Source organism: Hemibagrus wyckioides, linkage group LG05 (genome assembly GCF_019097595.1).
Source record: "Hemibagrus wyckioides isolate EC202008001 linkage group LG05, SWU_Hwy_1.0, whole genome shotgun sequence".
NCBI lineage: Eukaryota > Metazoa > Chordata > Actinopteri > Siluriformes > Bagridae > Hemibagrus > Hemibagrus wyckioides.
This window is the reverse complement of record NC_080714.1, coordinates 28,184,660-28,205,464: the sequence shown is the minus strand read 5'-3', so window position 1 is coordinate 28,205,464 and position 20,805 is coordinate 28,184,660. Positions and strand designations below refer to the sequence as shown.

Below are 20,805 nucleotides of genomic sequence, written 5' to 3'. Positions count from 1 at the left end.
AGTTCAAGTGTGATGTTCTCCAAATATCATGAAATCTTCAACAGAAATTCTTCTGTTGTTAGTTAGTATATGGGATGTAACTGTCTGGGTTCTGAGTACAATAATGTGCAACACAGGTTCTAGGAATCTTTTGTGTAACCTGTCTTGTGCCTTATGTACCTTACCTTGTACAGAAAGTTCAGCAGTCGATTGTACATCTTTGGTTTTACAAACATAGTTTCCAGAATCACCTTCTTCCAGGTTGTTTATTTCCAATTTGGTCAGCTTTCCTTCCAGCCTCATCTTGTACTTATTACCTGGTTTCAAAAGAACTCTTCCTTTTCTCCACTCTACTGGAGCCGCAGGTTTGGACAGTTCACAGACAAACACAGCCTTGTCTCCTTCTTTACAAACCTGATCCTGGAGCTCCCGTTTGAATGTAATCGGAAGAGCTGAAGCAACAGAAACAGACTTTTCATTCCAACAGAGAAAATTACAGAAGGTGCATTAAACAAATTTTTAAAGCAAATACTTGGTGAGTACCTGTGATTTTCACCTCTGCAGAGCTTTTGTGGTTTCCTGCATCACAACTGTATATTCCAGCATCATCAGAAAGAACATTTGTGATTTCCATCTCAGCTATTTTGCCATCTTGTCTCATCTGATACCTCCCACCAGGTGTTAAATGTTCTTCACCTTTCCACCATTCCACAGGCACTCCGGCTTTAGAGAGCTCACATCTTAGTACAACATTGACTCCTTCTAAAGCTTCTTGGTTCTTCAGGTTTTGCTTGAAAGTAGCAGCCACACCTCCAAAAGCCCAAATCAAGCCATGTAATTAGGTGACTGGTATACTTATCAAATGAAACATAAAACAGTAATAACCGACTCTCTTACCAACAATTTTTATCATTGCTTTGGTCTTCTGGTTTCCACATATACACCTGTAGACTCCACTGTCTTCAGGCACAGCGTCATAAATGATAAGCTCATGTGATGCATCTCTTTCTCTCATCTGATATTTTTTTCCAGGTTGGAGAAGCTCTTCCCCATTCCACCATTCCACTGGAACACCAGATTTGGACAGTTCACAGTGCAAGGTCACGGTCTTGCCCTCCTCAGCAACCAGGTTTGTTAGCTTCTCTGTGAAACTGACTGGTTGCTCTACAGAAAAAAAAATCACCACAATGACAAAAGCATAATCTACAGTCAAACCATAACAATCATAAAATCAAGAATAAGATTTAGTGAAATTTTGTGACACTTACTGCTAACAGTAACCCTAGCTGATGTCTGGACATTGCCACATGAGCAGCTGTATACCTCACTGTCCTCGCATATCAAATTGAAAATCTTTAGCTCTAACACACAATTTCTTTGTCGCATCCGGTACTTTTCTCCAGACTTGAGCAACTCTTGGCCCTTCCTCCATTCTACAGGAAGCCCAGGTTTTGATACCTCACAATGCAAAGTGACACTGTTTCCTTCTTCCACCACTTGAGATTTAAGCTTCTTTTTGAATGTAACAGGTTGGGCTAGGGGAACAACACTTCCAGTCAAACTCTTACTATTTAAAACAACAAAATTACTCATAATGCTCTTTTTACCATGATGTCCAAAAATGTGGCCAACCTTTTATCGTAATTGTGGCTTTGGTACTTTGGTCAGCACACACACAGCTGTAGGTTCCACTGTCCTCTGGTACTGGATTCCTAATTACCAGCTCCTGTATGGATATTATTTGTCGCATATGATACTTCATCCCAGGGCTGAGCACTTCCTCATTCCTCATCCACTCCACTGGTACTCCAGCTTTGGAGAGCTCACAGCGTAACGTCATGGCCATGCCCTCCTCTGATTCTTGATTTTTAAGTTCTTTGATGAAAGTTATGGGAATAGCTGTCAACAAGAATGTCAGATGTTACCGCACTGTCTTGCTATAAAGCCAAAAATAGATGTGTGCAAATCTTACCATGGACTGTCACCGTAGCCATGGACCGCTGGTTTCTACATATGCATGTGTATGTCCCTGAGTCCTCAAGTTTCACATTGTGGATTGTAAGAGAAAGATAATTTTTTCTTTGCTTCAGTAGGTATTTCTCTCCAGACCTGAGAGTCTCTGCTCCTTTACGCCAAAAGTACTGGACACCAGGTACAGAGAATTCACAGGACAGTGTCACACTACTTCCCTCGTCAGCTTCCTGACTATGAAGCTGCCTTGTAAACTCAGCAGGCACAGCTAATAATGATGAAACAGAGAACAGATTCAGGGTAAAATTTGTTTTTGCCATATTTACTTCAAAACATCCTACATGCACTGCTCCTAATAAGCTTACAAACTGCTACCATTGCTAAGAATCTAACAAACTACTACTCCTGTTAACAAGCTAAAAATCTGTTACTGCCATCTCACAAATTATTTTACATACATTTATATTTTCTAGTTTCTAGGTTTCCATTAAACTAAGGAACAGGGAAAAAAAGTTTTCTAACATTTTTATTAACATAACATATTTTTTTATTTCAGGGGTTTGTTAAACAGCTAGTTGAACAAGATGGAAGTATCTGGCCTCAAAATAAGCATTATAGAATTGACCTTTTCACTATTACACTATTATCCAGGACTTATGGATGCAAAAAACAAGTTTTAGTGTTGTGTGAAGCTACACCTTTAACAGTCACTGTAGCTTTGGTACTGACGGATCCAGCATTACACTCATACACTCCTGTGTCAGTGTCCTTAACCTCTCTGATGGTCAACCTGGCCTCATTTCCAGAGCGAGTCATGAAATAGCTGGAGGAATTCCACATTAAGCAGCCATCCTTATACCACAGGATATGACACGGTTTTGAGGTCTTGCATGACAGATTTAAACTTCCTCCCTCAATAGCTTCAACGTCCTCCAACGGTTTGATAATTGTTGGGCGTCTTTCTAAAAAAAAAAAAGTCAAAATTTAGCATATCAACCTTGTTGACATTACATTTCTGGCATCTGGGAGACATCCTTATCCAGAGCAACTTACATTTTAGCTCATTTTACACAACTGAGCAATTGAGGGTTAAGGGGCCTCACTCAGATACCCAGCAGTGGCAGCTTGGTGGACCTGGGATTAGGACTCACAACCTTTCAATCTTTAGTCCAACACCTTTGCAAATTCCTGCTGTCTAAATGCTGTTTACTAGTGTCCCATTTACTAATGCTACTATGTCTTAGAGCATGTCTTCTGGATCAAAATCTCGGAATATGACATTCCATCACAGGACAATCAGGAAACAATCTTACTGTGTTATCTAATATATATGCCCACACAACTTAGACTTAGATCATACAGCCTGCTACAGAATTGTTACCTCTTACCTCTTACTAGCAGTGAGGCGTAAGATCTCTTGTCCCCAGCTTCAAAAGAAATTGTTCCTGTGTCTTTGCGTGCAAGCTGTTTGATGGTAAGAGTGTGGTAGCCACCATAGATCATTTGGATCTCGTTTAAATCATTAGTATAGAGCAGAGTCTCGTCAAGATACCATTTCACCTCGGTGAAGTCACTTGGACAGATACGACACTTGAATATGGCAGTGTCCCCTTCCAGACATTCAACATCCTCTAGTTCATCCAGGATAAGCACTTTTTGACCTGAAGGAAACATCAGCAAGAATATAAAGAGAGTTAATTAGTGTTCCTGATATGAGTGAATTCTGCAAGGAAGGTTGCATATATCAGCCTTACCTTGTACTGTAAGTAATGCCCTGCTCTGCATCGTCCCAACATCACACGTGTACAAATCACTGTCACTCTTCTCAAGGTTGAATATAGTGAGTGAAAGAATGATACCTTTCTTCAACATCAGGTACTTCTGACCTGATTTAAGCACCACCATGCCTTTTAACCAGGTCACCTTAGTGGCAGGTCTTTTGGTCTCACACTCCAAGACTACCACACTCTTTTCTTCTGCAGTTACATCTCTAAGCTCTGTAGCAAATGTGTGCTGAAAGTCTACAAAGAAGAACAGAAGAGTTTTGGACATAGAGTATATTATAGTCTCCCAATAGGCAACTGCAGGAAGTGAATCAAACTACAGTGGAACATCAGCATACACACGTAATCTGTTCTGGAGGCGAGTTCTTAAGGTGAAAATTTGCATAATGTATGCAAGACATAATGTAAATGCAGATAATCCTTTCCAGCCACCCAAAAATATGACCAATATGACCAATACGAAGCGTATGTAAACTGTACAGCTGCTTACAAAGAACTGACCCAAGCCAAGCATTCCAGGTCAAGGCTCCTCACAGGATGTCGTGCCACCAAGCTTGGGCTAAAAATAGAACAGAGCACCCACTAAACAGCTTTTGCTGACTGAAAAAAAGTCGTAAAATTCGTAAATGTGCTTCGGTTGGCTTCGGTTGCCTTTCCACTGAGGCAAACAAGTTTTGAACAGCTCCTGGACGTCCGGGCAACTTTGCTGGCATTCAGTTCGATTTCTTCATATGGCAAAACTGCTTCGTATGCCAATGCAAATTTCTTGCAAAATTTAAATTCTTAAGGGGAAAATTCTTAAGGGAGTGCATTCATATGCCGAGGTTACTGTATATATAATTAACTAATTATTTCCTGAGTCCTGGCACTGTGTTAATTGTACTCAGGTCATTTCTATATGCATTTTGCAATTTTTGGCACTATGTGTCCCTTGGCCAATGCTTTTTGCTGTTTGGTTAGTTTACCTACACTACGTGCACTAAGAAAACAAACTAAAAGTACCACAGTTTGCTTTGATTTAGACTCATCAACTGGAATAACAGTTGATCTAAAAAGGTTCTGAAATCTTCTAATGTCAAATGATTCCTATATATATTTCATTTTAACTTCACTTAGCTACAGCTTACACAATACAACTCACATTACTGCACAGCAGAAACAAACCCATTTGATAATTTATAAATAAACACAGCACTTACCTCTTACCTCTAACCTTGCCCTAGTGGCAATTCCATCAGCCTCACAGCAGTACTCTCCAGAGTCCTTTACAGTCACGTTATGGATTATTAGTGTAACCAAATAGCCTTTCTGGATCATTTCATACTTAGAATTAGATCTGATCAACCGCCCATTTTTCAACCACTTGATGGTCACCTCAGGTTTGGTAATCTCACAGCTAAGCTCTGGATCTTCTCCGGGTACTGCCTTAACATTTAGCATGTCTCTGAACACCCGTATTGGCTTCTCTGTGAATAGATGACAGAGAAGTTACGCTCAATTTTACAGTTAAACCAAAACAATGTACTCTTCTCTAAACAGAGATGTATGATATACCTTTGACGAACAGCATTGTCCTGCAACTGAGATCCTTAATAGTGAAGACCACTTCCCCAGCATCAGTAATCATAACCTCTTGGATGTTCATGGTATATTTGCTCCCCTGGTTTGTAATTTGTATTCGATCATTGCTTATGATCAGCTGGCCATTCAGTGTCCATGAGGGTTCATCAATGATGTCATGTGATAGAGTACATTCAAAAGTGCAATACTCCCCCTCAAAGAGTGAAATTGTCCGCAAGCGTTTGACAATGGTGATGTGCAGATCTGACAAGGAAAATAAAAAGGAAGTCCATTTTAATTACTAGTACTAAATGTGTCATGTGTCCAATGTCTGTGATTCAAAAACATATTTAGAGACTCACCACGAACAACAACCTTGGCTTTTGTTTGACTAGTCCCTACATCACAAGAATATTCCCCAGTATCATCTTTCCTGAGCTTGTGAATGATCAGAGATAATGACTTTTCCAGCTGAAGAATTTCATGTTTCTCACTGGCATTTAGGACCGTACCATCTTTCCTCCAAACAGGGGTTACTGCTTGCTTGGAGACTTCACACTGTAAGCAAACTTTGCCACGTTCCTCAGCCATAACATCTTCTAAAGGTCTAAGAAACACTGCTGGCCTTTCTGAGCAAGGGATAAACAAAAAATAAATTTCTTGTTGGATTTCTTATTGAATTCTTGAGTATGAATAAAAACACAGTCCTCACCTTTGACCCTGAGTATGGTGGACTCGCTAATGCTGACAGTCTTGAAAGTCACCCTGCTCTCTTGCGGTGTAAGCCTTTTCAGGACCAGAGTGTACATTTTGCCTGAGTTCTGGATCTTGTTTATATGACTGGCATGAATCACCCTTTCATTGAGAAGCCACTGGACATTTGGTGCCTCATGGTTTAGCTCACAGGAAAACACTGCTGTTCCGTCTTCTTCTACCTCTACATGTTCCAGATGCCGTGTGATCTTCAGCCGTTTCACTGAAAAAAAAACAGTTATTTCTTAGTGTAACAACTTTCTCCTCCACCTCCACTCAATTTTTACTGTATTTATTCCCTTTCCAATTCTCATCCACCAGCTGTCATCAACCAGGAAAAGAGCTACCAACACATACCTTCTACATTGACTCGACCCCTGCTTTCAGCTCCACCAGCCAGGCAACGATATTCCCCTGCATCTGCAGCCTTCACATTCATGATGGTCATCTCGACACAGTTCTTCTCCTGCTTCATGGTGTACTTGCTTGAGGCCAACAATGGTGTTCTACCCTTGAACCAGCGTACTACTCTTGGTGAAGGACAAAACTCACACCTGAGAGTCACCAAGCAGTTCTCTTTAACATCCATATCTGAAATGGGCTGGGTGACCACCAAGGGGCGTTCTGTTTGAATTGATCAAGAGACACACTTTAATTCATAGTAAGAAACAGATCTCTTGATTACCTTTTTTTTTTCTTTTTACCTGTAACAGTAAGCTGAGCGGTTGACCTGCTCTTCCCCGAGCTGAACTGAATGGTGCCAGACATGCTGCTGTTGGTGTTGGTGAAACTGAGTCGGTGTGATGTTCCTTCTTTCTCGATCCTTAATTCGGGGCCAGGGCTTAGCAGCTCTCCATTCAAAGTCCATTTAGGGGCTCGTTCGGCTTTAATGCTTGTCTCCACTCTGAAACGAGCCTCCTTAGGCTCCATCACTTCGACTGAGCTCAGTCCACGGACAATGCTGATAGCCTGCTCTGGAAGGACAGGCATAACTTAGATTCTGTGAAAGTTACCAGGCTGTGTACTCATGTCCACACACACTCTAATCTGTTCATCGCTACTCTGAACATCCTGAAGAATCTCTAATCTCTTCAATTCCAGTCTTGAATGGAAATTAGAAGAAAGGGTGGAGCTACTTTAATTACCAGGCTGGAGTAGTTCAGTTTGAGTTATCCTATGTGTTGGAAAATCTTACATGGAGAACTTGTTTGTGAGGTTCTGACCTTCTGTATGCATGATTAAAAAACTGTTTGTGACTAGAAATTGTTATGACCAGAGATTGCTTGCACAAAATAATACAGGGACAGAAGTGCGATGGAGACTCGATGGCAGGACTCAAGGCTAAGACTCAGAGCTGTCTGGATCAGGCATTGTAATATAGCCAATGATTGACAATGTTTTCCTTCATGTAATCCTGTTTTAATCCAGACTATAAATACTCATTGTGACAAATAATCGAGGCATTTCCTTTTCATTTGCTTGGAGAGCATTCTGTCCTGTTGCGCAACAGCACAAACATAAAATTTCCACAACAAGCTGGCGTTGTCAGCAGGATGAAGGATTTAATGTGTATGAAGCAACTAGTTACACAGCTGACTACCTGAATTTGATGGCATCATTGACAATAAGTTCAGAATAAATAATAGATCATCGGTTTTAAAAAGATCCAAACATGGATACATATAGGAGATGCACTATTGCTTTTTTGCTTTCTGTTATCAGGAATGGTTGCCTGAAAGTTTCTGGTTGTGTGTGTAATGGACAAGGGATCCAACAAAAAAGTCACATTCAAAAAGGCCACATTCAAGATAACATGTTCATTCATTCATCTTTAGTAACCACCTAGTATGGATTATTGTGCTTAAAATTAGGAGGCTAGATCGTTTGTAGAATATAGTTTGGAATCCATCTGGGAACCAACAAAATTTGGTTGAAATGTGGTAGAAAACAACATGAGTTGTTCTCATTAAAAAAAAACATTCCACAAGACGCCATGAAGAATAGAAGCAAATTACATTTTGCTACAACCTATTACATGTCATATAAAACCTGTTAGAATATTTCATTACGGCAGACGCCCTTATCCAGAGTGACTGATTATCTCATTTATACAACTGAGGATTAAGGGCCTTGCTTACGGGCCCAGGATTGGCAGTCCTGGGATTTTACATTTACATTTCCAGCATTTGGCAGACACCCTTTTCCAGAGGGACTTACATTTTATCTCATTTTATACAACTGAGCAATTGTGGGTTAAGGGCCTTGCTCATGGTGGCAGCTTGGTGGACCTGGGATTCGAACCTCATATGATAAAGTAAATTGTTAAGCTACTCGTTGTATCTCGTAAGCTAAAGTCCAAGCCAAACATATAACCACGAATATTCTGATTCAAGTCAAATTGCCGTGTTGTGCTGTGATCTCCAGGGTATCTTGTGAAACACAAGTATATTGTTTGAAATCTGAATTTGTTATTACATGTACACTGATCAGTCATAACATTGTGAGCAGTGACAGGTGAGGTGAATAAAACCTCCTTATCATGGCACCTGTTAGTTGGTGAGATATATTAGGGGTAAGCGTAAGGATTTGAGCGAGTTGGACCAAAAGGGCCAAATTGTGATAGCTAGACCACTGGATCAGAGCATCTCTGCAGTGGTCAGTATCTATCAAAAGTGGTCCAAGGAAGGAACAGTGGTGAACCAGCGACAGGGTCATGAGGAGTGAAGGCTGGACCATGTGAACAGACGAGCTACTTTTGCTCAAATTGCTGAAGAAGATAATGATAGAAAGGTGTCAGAATACACAGTGCAGGACGGGTCAGGGCTGTTTTGGCAGCAAAAGGGGGACCAACACAATATTAGGCAGGTGATCATAATGTTGTGCCTGATCGGTGTATATTGACACCATGTTGTCACAGACAAAACCCAAGGATGTTAATTGTTCAGATGCCTTAGCTCTGAGATGATCTGATTGTACATGTCTCACCCTCTACAAACAGTTGGCAAGAAGTCTTATTGTCGCCAGCATCACAGATGAAGGTGTCCTCGTCTGACGAGCCCACTTCTTCAATGGTCAGCTGCCTGTAAAGACCGTCACTAATGACCTGGTACTTCCCATTGGGTGTAATTTCTCTGCTCCGTTTGTACCATGTGACCTCAGCGTTAGCGCGGGAGACCTGGCACTCCAGCAGTGCCCGGTGTCGGTACATGGCAATCTTCACTCGCAGGGGTTTTACAATCTGAACTGGAAGCTCTGAAACAAATCGCTGTACGTTACACATCCCAAAGCTGTGATTGGTTAAGAGTTTGTAAAATATTACATCATTGACTTTTTTTTACCTTTCACTCTTAGCATGGCTGTTGATGAAACTCGCTCAGCCGTGAAGGTGATTTCACCGGCATCTCCTGGCTTGACGGCTTTGAAGGTCAGCGTGTGAGTTCTACCTACGATTGTGTTCATAAGATCTCAGGAATAAAACCCTCAGTGTCATGCTCTATTAGCAAAATAATCAGTGATGCAGTGGTGGTGACGAAGCAGAGTAACTGCTTACCAACAGTTCGCACCAATCTGAATTTACTAAAGAACAGCATGCACTTTTATCCGTTTATAGTTACATTTAATGTTGTTGAACATCCATGAAACAGGTTAGCTTCCCCTTTGATATCGTACCAGAAGGAATGCGTTCATAATAAACATGTGCTTTGCAGCTGCTCTGCTGTCATAGAGAATTGATCAACAGATTCTGGCCAATCAGAATGGAGACCTCAAAAATGATATAAATCTAATTAAAAACTCTTACCTTCTTGTCTAATTTTAACGTCATCCCCATTTTTTATCCTGCTGCTGTTCTTGAACCATTTTCCATCCATGTCCTCCAGGTTTACCTCACACATAAACTTCACACTATCCCTTTCCTTCACGCTGACATCCTGAAGATGTTTCAAGATCTGGATGTCTCTGGCTGGATGAAATAAAAAAGAGTGGGAACTGAAGTGAAAATAAAAAGTCTCAGTATGAGATCGCATGCAACAGCTCTATCTCTATTCCAATGCGATTTATTATAATTAATTATGTAACCTATGTTATTATTTATATATGTTATTATTACAGCATCATAGATGATTATTTTCCGTTATCCGGGTGTCCTGAAGTGTTATTGATTTTATAACACAACAATTTGCAATGAAAACTAACTTGCAGAAAATTTACTGTGATTGTTGCTGACACTGGAGACTCCTTCCTTAAACTTTCAATAGATATCTACTTACCGAAAACTTCAAGTTTTTTAAATGTTTATTCTGACAATGTCGTTGTTACCTGTGACGGTGAGATTGGCGGAGGTCTCCACTCCCTCCGCCCGAAAGCCGATCCGTCCCATGTCTAACAGCGAGACGCGTGTGAGACTCAGAGTGTGTCTCTTCCCCTGCATTGTGATGTGACACGTGGGCTTGGATTTGAGCGCCAGCCCGTTCCTCGTCCACGTGCCCCGGACATACGCGTGACTCAGAGTCACCTCGAAGGTCCAGGCTTCCTTTTCACACACCGTCGCATCCTCAAGACCTTTGATCACTTGAATCTTGTTCACTAAACAGCAAACAATGAATGAGTAAGATGTTCCACACAAATATAACATAACAAAAATAAAAATGAATAAAACCCTCAAACAAACACAGTCCTTACGAGCCATGGTAAAGACGTCTGTTCAGTCACGAGCTCGCGTCAGTTTCCACCAGAGTCACCATTTCCACTCCTAGTGACAAAATGATTTATATAGAATTTATTTACATACAGTGGCGATTATATTCATGAGAATTCTGGATATGAGCTTTAGGTTTCATATCCTGATGATTCACAGCATTCCATCTACTGTTATGCGTCATTCACTCAAGAAACTCAAGCCAGGAGTCTTCTCCAAGCTTCATCTAAGGGCTGTTTAGTGCACTTCATGAGGGATTCCAGTCTAGAAGAACTTTTGTTGCACTTTATGTAGCTAGGACAATTATTTTCTGTCCTTAGCTCTGTTTTGTTTTGTTATGTTGATTAATGTAGCACCAGGGTCCTGGAGAAACGTCGTCTCATTTCACTATGTACTGCTCAGCTATATTTGGTTGAAATGACAATCTTCTTGACTATTATTACAATAGCAGCCTAACAATTCTCAAAAGTTAAAGTCCTACTGATTTACTGCTAAAGTACATTGAGGGGAAAATTCCTTGTATTCAGAGTTGTGCTGTTCCAAAGATGAATAAAATTAATGTAAATCTTATAAAAGTGTACTAGATTGTTGCAACTGTATTGTTGCACTAATCCTAGCTATAATTATCAGATTATTATAGTCCCTTCCTACCTCTGCACGCCTGTTCCTAATGTGTCATTATCACTTTTCCTATTTATTCCGGTTGTTTTTTGCCTCGTTGAGTCCTCGTTGTAGTTGTGTTTCTCTTTTGTTGCCGGTATCCTGAGTTTTCTTCCCAGGGTTTCCGGTTTGTCTTTATAAAATAAATGAAAAAAAAACCCCAGTCTGTCTGCTATCCCTAGGTTTGGCTCTGATCCAGCTCTGTGGAGGAACACATTTGTGACAACTAACTATTACTTTGTTTTATTTAAAAAACAAAGTTATATTGTGCACTGAAAGTAATTAAGCTGATTAATTAAGTAATAATTAAGGAATTAAACTAACTGAATTTGTTATTCTGATTAGTTGAATTAATCAGTAATTAATAACAATATCAATGTTTTGATTAACCCTTGTGTGGTGTTCGGGTTCAAAATGACCCATTATATTTTTAACTAAAATGTCCTTTTGCGTTTACAGATTCATTTTTTGAGAGTTGTGTTTCATGTCCAGTGACTGCAATAAGCTTCTCATGCTTCTATTGTTGTTCAACAAAAGATTGAACATAACACAAGGGTTAATTGATTAGCTCTCATAGAAAGAAAAGCTGACCTAGCGCTCATTTGTTCGTTTAATTTCTGTGCAATTTTCTGATTCAGTCTCCTTCGAATCGTCTATACAGAAAAACAAATCTTACTTTAAAGAGGACACTAGTGTTACATAATTGATTTACACTGACAATATAAAATAATATAAAAGTTAGCATACAGATATAACTAAATGTTTATATACACCGATCAACCATAACATTATGACCACCTGCCTAATATAGTGTCGGTCCCCCTTTTGCTGCCAAAACAGCCCTGACCCATCGAGGCATGGACTCCACTAGATCCCTGAAGGTGTGCTGTGGGATCTGGCACCAAGATGTTAACAGCAGATCCTTTAAGTCCTGTAAGTTGCAAGGTGGGGCCTCCATGGATCGGACTTGTTTGTGCAAGACAACCCACGGATACTAGATTGGATTGAGATCTGGGGAATTTGGAGGCCAGGTCAACACCTCAAACTGGTTGTTGTGGTCATGAAACCATTCCTGAACCATTTCTGCTTTGTGGCACGGCGCATTATCCTGCTGAAAGAGGCCACAGCCATCAGGGCTTTCATTTCCATGAAAGGGTGTAGATGTTCTGCAACAATGCTTAGGTAGATGGTACATGTCAACGTAACATCCACATGGATGCAGGACCCAAGGTTTCCCAGCAGAACATTGACCAGAGCAGGACACTACCTCCGCTGGCTCGCCTTCTTCCCATAGTGCATCCAGGTGCCATGTGTTCCCCAGGAAAGGGACCCACATGCACCCGGCCATCCACGTGATGTAAAAGAAAACATTCATCAGACCAGACCACCTTCTTCCATTGCTCTGTGGTCCAGTTCTGATGCTCATGTGCACAGGAGTCAGCATGGTTACCCTGACCGGTCTGCAGCTATGTGGCCCCATACACAACAAACTGTCCTGCACTGTGTATTCTGACCCCTTTTTATCAGAACCAGCATTAACTTCTTCAGAAATTTGAGCAACAGTAGCTCGTCTGTTGGACCGGATCACACGGGCCAGCCGTCCCTCCCCACGTGCATCAGTGAACCTTGACCGCCCATGACCCTGTCGCCGGGTTATCACTGTTCCTTCCTTGGTCCACTTTTGATAGATACTGACCACTGCAGACCGGGAACACCCCACAAGAGCTGCAGATTTGGAGATGTTCTGATCCAGTGGATCACAATTTGGCCCTTGCTCAAATCCAAGCTCCCTCAAATCCTTACACTTGTCCATTTTTCCTGCTTCTAACATCAACTTTGAGAACAAAATGTTCACTTGCTGCCTAATATATCCCACCCACTAACAGGTGCCATGATGAGGAGATACTCTTATTCACTTCACCTGGCAGTGGTCAGAGTGTTATGGCTGACCGGTGTATACCTTGTAAAGGATTTTCATTGTGTGTGTGTGTGTGCATTTACAGCTAAAACATTCATCAGTCTGACAGATGGTGGCGCTGGACTCAACATTGCTCCTCAATTGAGCTGATATCATAATATCAAAATTTATTTCAGATTCAGAATCAGAATTTCAGGAAGCAGCATTAACGCACTATACTCTAAACTCTGATCAGATTCTTTCATCAATGTGGAAAGAAGGAGAGAGATGAACTGATGAGAATGATGACGAAAGAGAAATATGATGCTGTCTAAACTGTAACTTGATAGCGAGCTAGCTCATTTGAATAACAACAACAACAACAACAACAACATTTGTTTATATAAAGTTTTTTTTCTGGAAGTAATAAATAAATAAATATGAAAGTATTAACTCACTGCATTAAATATGACACTGTGACACTAGTGATATTACTGGCAATGATTGTTAGCATAACCTTCACCTTTTTTTCCCCACATTAATAAATAAAAGGCTACAAAATATAGAGATAAAAAATACAGGTCCCCACCTCCTCAAGAGAATTTTGCCTGTTTATAATGTTCATGCTCAGATTTGTGTAGAATATCATAAGAAGATGCGTTGACCATCATGTTATTACTCACCTGCTGCACTGTTAGCCGAAGGTTTTGCACAAATCCCTAAAGATCAACAGAAAAGTTTGGCCAGAGTGTCCCACGTCGTCCTGCACACACTCCCTCGTTCCCCCGAGCGACCGGACAGCAGAAAGTGTTTTCTCTCTCTCTCTCTCTCTCTCTCTCTTTTTTTTCTCTTCAGCTACACTAAAGCCTAATACCGAACAGCTGACATGTCTATCCTCACACTGTCTTTTTTAAAATAGACGCACGTCATTATCCATAAAGATAGCAACGAGTGAGTATGGGACTGCGCCGAGCGAAGCCTGAGTGTTATTATGATGATAAACACACTGTTCCGCCTCATATTTCTACAGAACACAATCAAAAAAACATGACATTTTTCGTGCTTTATTCTTGTCTTTGTTATAAGATGTAAACTTTCATATAGAATTTTGAGAAATAAACTGGACAAAGTATTACATTTTTCCCAGCAGCCATTTTTTTTCTTTGAAGATCGTTATGCTAGCTCATAAAATGTAAGAACCAATCAAATTCCAATATGCAAATGAAGAACATGCAGTGTAGGTTTACAGAGGATGGGGGGCGGAGCCGAACGTTTCCGATTTGCATATTCATAGAAAATGGATTTATGTAATGGGAACAAGGGTGGAAATGACAATACTGAAATATTAAATGGTAAAAAAGAGAAATTATTTTAAGTTAAATTAAGTGAAAATTATCTGATTGAACTGAAGATTCGTTTATTTTACTTTAAACATTTAGATTCTAAAATTGGCTAAATCGTTTTTAAATAGTTTTTACATAATTATCAGATCATTTCACGCTACATTTTGAATAAATTCATGATGCTTTCTGTAATATATTCACTTCACTTTGTATGTGTTGGGTTTTTTGTGTCTATAGAATTATAGCACATTAAGTAGAAGTACACCGAGCCATGGATTCTTGTCATCAGTGAAGATTTCATTAGCATGAGCGGCAGGCGGCGTATCTCTGCTCAATAATGTTCCGTATTTCATCAGTAGTCCAGGGTTACATGATCTAGACCTGTGTGAGAGAGTTTAGAGATCAGGAAAGGTCAGAGAAGGTTTCCAAACTGATAGATCCTCACTCAGCACACATTTCCATCCTCCAACCAGGTTCATAAAAATGGCTTATTTCTCTGAATACGATCTAATACCCCGTTCTCTTGGAGTGTTTGGAGCGACAACCTAATATTTATCAGTAACAGAGGGTAACTGTAGTGTTGTATCATTCTGTTTGGGACCAGTGGCATCCTGAAGCATGCGTCAAACAATTTAAGAAAGCAGGACACCATTATCGGTCTCTCGCCACATTAAAAATAGCCGCGTGCTGAAGACCATGGAAATGAGAACTGAATGCGGTGCATTCAGCCATAAAGGTTGGAGCGTGTTGTTATGAGTTTCACATTTCCTCTGGTCCTCTTTCTTTCCTGCATGATGACAGGTGTCTTAACCAGAGTGTACACAGATATCACAGAATCAAATCCAGGTGTGATGTTATTGATAGAAATATATCATCCAGCTGGACCTTTATAGGTCCAGCGGTCATTATTGGGGTCTAAATATAAGCAGAGATTGCGCAAATCCAAATCCGAGGAGCGCGTCCCAGCGTGGCATGCGATGGGAACACGGAGAACCTGACCTTTAGAGCATTGGATCAATACCGGAGTGGTGTTTCTCACCAAACTGTACAGAACACAACAATGCTTTAATTATTGGTAACGATGAGGAGAGCAAAACATGACAGAAACACACTGTATCTGTATCTGTGTGCTGTGGACGCTGTCCCTGTCCATTTGTTGCTCTGAGATAATCTCTTAAATCCCCGTCTAAGGGGAGCGTCTCAGTTTCACAGCTTCAACCGAAACCAATTGCAGAGCGGCGGCTCAAACCCAAGGCCCCAAATCCCCTTCTCCTATTAGCTGACCTTGAAACTATCCCAAGATCACATACCATCACTTCACCACTACATCCAGCTCTGGTGTAGCTTTCAGAAAACAAGGACGCCTTTTTGCTTCATGTGAACCTGATCATTATTTTGACACTGTGCTTGGAATAAAAAAATTCATTCTGGAATGTAGAACATTGTACTAACAGGGTAATACTAGTTGTAACCTGCAGGTATGTGGTATTTTAATTATATGTGTTAAGTTAGTAGTAAAGTACCAAACACACCTGATGGAAACATGACATTAGAGGGACACTGGGTTTGTGGGGACTTCTTCAAAACATCATGGACATGGGATCACAAAGCCGGTTTATATACATCAATTTAGAAGATTCAAAAGTGTGAATTTGATTAAAGTAACCTTGATAATTTAAAATAAATACGTTATCTAACTCTTTTTTGTGAATGACACATCCAGCAGTGGCCAACAGGGGGCTCCAGTCCTCACATCATGCAGGACACATGTCCTTGTTCAGATTGACTTGTTCATTTAACTGCACTGTTCATTTAACATTACAGCACAGCGGAATTCTTTTCTTCACTGAGGAAGTTGGGGTCAGAGTGCAGGGGCAGCTATGATGTCACACCCCTGGAACAGAGAAGGTTAAGAGCCTTGCACAAGTGACCAACAGTGGCAGCTTGGAAGTACTGGGGCTTGAAGCCTGATACTCCAAGCAACAACCAAGAGCCTTAACCATTTGAGCTACTCCGAAGTGCCCCAGGAAGTGACTGATCCTGATCCTGATCAGTACACAGAACACACCCCAAACCCCTGCACCGTTGTGTGTTTAGTCACAGCTGCCACTCATTTTCAGTTCAGTTTGTACAATAAACCTTGTCACAGAGCAGCTTTATGGAAATATTATACATTCAATACAAATCAGTATCAGTTTATTCCTGTTGAGAGAACCAGAGACGACGTTAGCAAGGATAAACTATCTGAGCTGACTTGAGGAAGAAATCTTCAGAGGAACCAGACTTCAGAACAATCCTCTGGCAATCAGATGTGGCACAAAAGTATATTAAAATTCCACACCAGGTTATGAAAATATTGTGGAAACACAGGAAGAGTTTAAAGCATCCAAGAATACAGGATCAAGGCGAGACTCCTGGTAGGGTACGATGTCTCAAAGCTGAAAGACAGAGAAGAGAACCAAGTGATTATCAGCACAATATTGTATAGAATGTGAAGAATAGAGAAAGCAAGTCATTAACTCACTGTAGCGTCTCCAGTTTATATTGTGGATCGTTCTGAAGATCAGTGAGCAGCTTCACTCCTGAATCTCCTGATTCATTGTCTTTCAGGTCCAGCTCTCTCAGGCGTGATGAGGGATTGGACCTGAGAGCTGAAGCTAGATCAGCAAAGCCTTCATCTGTAACACCACAGTTAGACAACCTAGAGAGAGAGGAAAACATCTCACAGCTACAGAGTAACTCATATACATATAACATAACCTCAGTCAAAATTACTCTAGACGTGTGATAACCTCACCCCAGTGTCTCCAGTTTACAGTGTGGATTCTCCAGTCCAGCACAAAGCAGCTTGACTCCTGAGTCCTGCAGTTTATTCTCACCCAGTTCCAGCTCTCTCAGACTGGACTAGTTTGAGCTGAGAGCTGAGGACAGAGCTCTACAGCTTTCTTCTGTGAGACCGCATTTCCACAGACTGGAAAAGAAATGATGATATACTGAAATATCTGGATTTTTAGTTTTCCATCTGCGCCATCAGTGGAGAATTCATCTTGTTTCCAAAAGTTCTCCAACACTACCCTACTGCCTTGTTCCTCCACTGCCTTCTGTAACTGCATCAGATTCTAAGCACTGATGCTTGCGTACAAATCCAAGAATGGACCAGCTCCATCTTACCTCAAAACTCTTATTACTCCTCACACTGCACCTCGCTCCCTCAAATCTACCAGCACTGCTCCACTGGTCCGTCATCTCTCAGGGTAAGAGTTAGGTCTCAAGACTTAAGTCTCTTCTCTGTTCTGGCACCGAGGTGGTGGAATGAACTTCAAATTCAGCTCTCTAAGGTGAAGAGGACATCCTGATATGTTTTTCCTTCAGCCCAGTCCAGAACGAACTTCTGCAGACAGACTGTTTTTCCAATTCCAGCAACTCCTTTAGTCAGCACTCTTTTGATGGACTTGTCTTTAAAGAGGTCATTGCAGTTGATGGGTGTCTGCTGTGTTGCTGGTCCCCCTGATGCTGATCTCAACCTGTTCGTTATTGGCATCTCCACTCCAACCTCCTGTGATGTGGAACCCTGTGTAGATCTCATTCAGAAGTGCTGAGCTTCTAGGCTCTGAGGTTCCTTCATTAGTTCTTTCAGACATCACTCTCAGGCTGGATTTGAGATTTAGATTACACAGATAGGCCAGAGCTGATGAAGAAAGGAATAATCTTTTAATGCAGAATGCACAAGAATATACTCTGATTCATGTTTTAAATCATAAAATATAATCTGAAACCTTGCACATTAGATCAAATTGATATCATGATAAACCTGATATAGGTAATAAATTCATATTAATTTTTGTGTGTAAAATGAAACAGAGGCATGTCTCGGAGCTCTTACTCGTCTGCAGTTTGTTAGCAGTATCTCTGTGAGTCATCTTCTTCTGGATGTCTTCAGAATTCCCACTCTCTTCAGATCCTCCTTATCCACCACCTCGCTCTCGGGGCACACTGGGTTCCTATACCTCCTCAGGTGAGTGAGGACAGTGTGTTTCAGCTCCTGGTTAGAAACGTACAATAAGTAGAAATGTAAAATAACTAGACAAGTGTCCTTTTTTGCCACAATTAAAACTCGCTTGTTGTTTGCACTTTTTCTCTGTTTCTCTGAATGTTTCTCTGATCATCATAAAGGTGGTGTTTGGTGCTACTGTAGAACCCCATTGTAGAACCTCAGAGGCATAAACACAATAAATAAACCCATGACATCATACTGAACTCTGCTTGTTACAACCATCTATCTGTTAGTTCAGATGCACTTTCATCAGAATCAGAAAAAGTTTTATTGCCAGGTACAGCAAAGGGTTAGCAAAGAGCACTTTACAGTACTAGGAATTTGTCTTGGTGTCAGGTGCAAACATATACACAGATATGAAATGTATACACAATTTTGGAATAAACTAGAATTAAATAAATAAATACTGTATACAGAAAGTGACTTTGCATGAGGAGTATATGTAATGTAAAAGTGAAAGTGACAGTCCAAACATATATACAGATGTACACAATCTAGAATAAAAATAAATAAATATTGTATACAGAAGTGTGTTTGCATAAAAAGTAGTGCAATTTAGAATGTGATAGTGACTCTCTGTAAATGTTTTTTTTTTTTTGGGAGGGGGGGTAATCTGGGGGTAAGTGGGGCACTGTTTAGCAGGCTGACTGCAGTAGGAAAAAAAAACTGTTCTTGTGGTGTGAGGTCCTGGTCCTGATGGACTGGAGACTCTTGCCAGACGTCTCCAGGTCCTGGAGACATAGAGCTCCTGGAGAGATGGGAGACTGCAGCCGATCACCTTCTCAGCAGAATGGATGCCACGCTGAAGCTTGGCCTTGTCCCTGGTTGTAGCTGCAGCAAACCAGACCGTGATGGAGGATGTGCGGACAGATTTGATGGCAGTGTAATAGTTCACGAACATTTTCGCAGTGAGGAGAAACTTCTTCAGCTGCCACAGGAAATACATCCTCTGCTGAGCCTTCTTGGTGAAGGAGCTGGTGTCCTGCTCCCACTTGAGCTCCTGGGTGATGGTGGTGCCCAGGAAGCGGAAGGACTCGACAGATGTCACCAGAGAGTCACAGAGGATGACAGCGGGGAGAGGGGCTGGCTTGTTCCTGCAATCCACTGTTATCTCCACTGTCTTGAGAGAGTTGAGCTCCAGGTTGTTCATGCTGCACCATGATACCACATGGTCCATCTCACTCCTGAGATGAGGCCAATGAGGGTGGTGTCGTCAGCAAACTTCAGGTGTTTGACAGACTGGTAAGCAGATGTGCAGCCGTTGGTATACAGGGAGAATAGCAGAGGAGAAAGGACACAGCCTTGGGGGGATCCAGTGCTGATGTTCCGGTAGTCAGAAACATGCTTGCTGGGACAATCGTGTTAAAGGCAGAACTGAAGTCCACAAACAGTATCCTGGTGTAGGATCCTTGGGAGTCTAGATGTTGGAGGATGAAGTGGAGGGCAATGTTCACAGCATCATCTACAGATCTGTTGGCTCTGTAGGCGAACTGTAGTGGATCCAGGAGAGGGTCTGTAATGTCCTTAAGGTAGGACAATACGAGGCGCTCAAAAGATTTCTTGACCACAGAAGTCAGAGCGATGGGTCTGGAATCCTTAAGTTCTGTGATCCTTGTCTTTTTGGGGACTGGGACGATGGCTGAGGTCCCATTCACTCTTCATAACACTTAGTAAATGATCACAGGAGCTCAGATGTACACAGGTTCTGCTACAGCATACAGTCATATGGTCTGCTCCCCAGACACCCTAGTGAGGAAGATCTCAGGAGGAAGATCAAGAAGCTTTGAGCTGGATCCTGACATCCTCACCACCTTTTCCTGATGATACACCTTAGAGAACACCACAGTATGGTATGACGGTTGCTCCATCCAAAATCAAAGAGTGGTGAGAACAACAGATCACGACTTGAAAACCTGATTTAAACCTAAGGAATTTCACCCGAAAATTCTGACGTGTGTCCCTGACTTTAAGTAGAATACAAGCGGAATCTTTAAATCCATGTGAATACATGCTGGTGTAAAGTCTTGTGCTTCATATAAAGACAGAAATTCAAAGAAAGAAACCAAAACAGTGGTGGGAAAGAAAGACAGTGTATACTGGATATTGGT

The 20,805-nt window shown here is 41.2% G+C and overlaps 1 protein-coding gene and 1 long non-coding RNA gene across 2 annotated transcripts in view; both read right to left on the bottom strand.

The window, feature by feature from the left end:
• The window catches only part of obscna (obscurin, cytoskeletal calmodulin and titin-interacting RhoGEF a), a 50,006-nt gene extending 39,272 nt beyond the window's left edge, over positions 1-10,734 (bottom strand). The window contains exons 1-19 of the mRNA XM_058390272.1: positions 10,728-10,734; positions 10,365-10,631; positions 9,847-10,008; positions 9,386-9,490; positions 9,033-9,299; positions 6,752-7,021; positions 6,405-6,671; positions 6,007-6,270; positions 5,657-5,923; positions 5,289-5,558; positions 4,934-5,200; positions 3,705-3,971; positions 3,339-3,611; positions 2,089-2,218; positions 1,952-1,986; positions 1,639-1,878; positions 877-1,143; positions 523-789; positions 165-431 (exon numbers count right to left, since the gene is read on the bottom strand). Coding sequence (XP_058246255.1) covers positions 165-431; positions 523-789; positions 877-1,143; positions 1,639-1,878; positions 1,952-1,986; positions 2,089-2,218; positions 3,339-3,611; positions 3,705-3,971; positions 4,934-5,200; positions 5,289-5,558; positions 5,657-5,923; positions 6,007-6,270; positions 6,405-6,671; positions 6,752-7,021; positions 9,033-9,299; positions 9,386-9,490; positions 9,847-10,008; positions 10,365-10,631; positions 10,728-10,734 — 4,159 coding nt within the window. The remainder of the gene's footprint in view (positions 1-164; positions 432-522; positions 790-876; positions 1,144-1,638; positions 1,879-1,951; positions 1,987-2,088; positions 2,219-3,338; positions 3,612-3,704; positions 3,972-4,933; positions 5,201-5,288; positions 5,559-5,656; positions 5,924-6,006; positions 6,271-6,404; positions 6,672-6,751; positions 7,022-9,032; positions 9,300-9,385; positions 9,491-9,846; positions 10,009-10,364; positions 10,632-10,727) is intronic.
• A 3,825-nt stretch (positions 10,735-14,559) lies between these two features.
• On the bottom strand, positions 14,560-18,674 carry LOC131353355 (uncharacterized). Its single transcript, XR_009204616.1, has 4 exons — positions 18,527-18,674; positions 17,441-18,331; positions 17,168-17,344; positions 14,560-17,081 (listed from the first exon to the last, which is right to left on the bottom strand). It is a non-coding gene; the product is annotated as an uncharacterized LOC131353355 (long non-coding RNA).
• Positions 18,675-20,805: the final 2,131 nt, after the last annotated feature.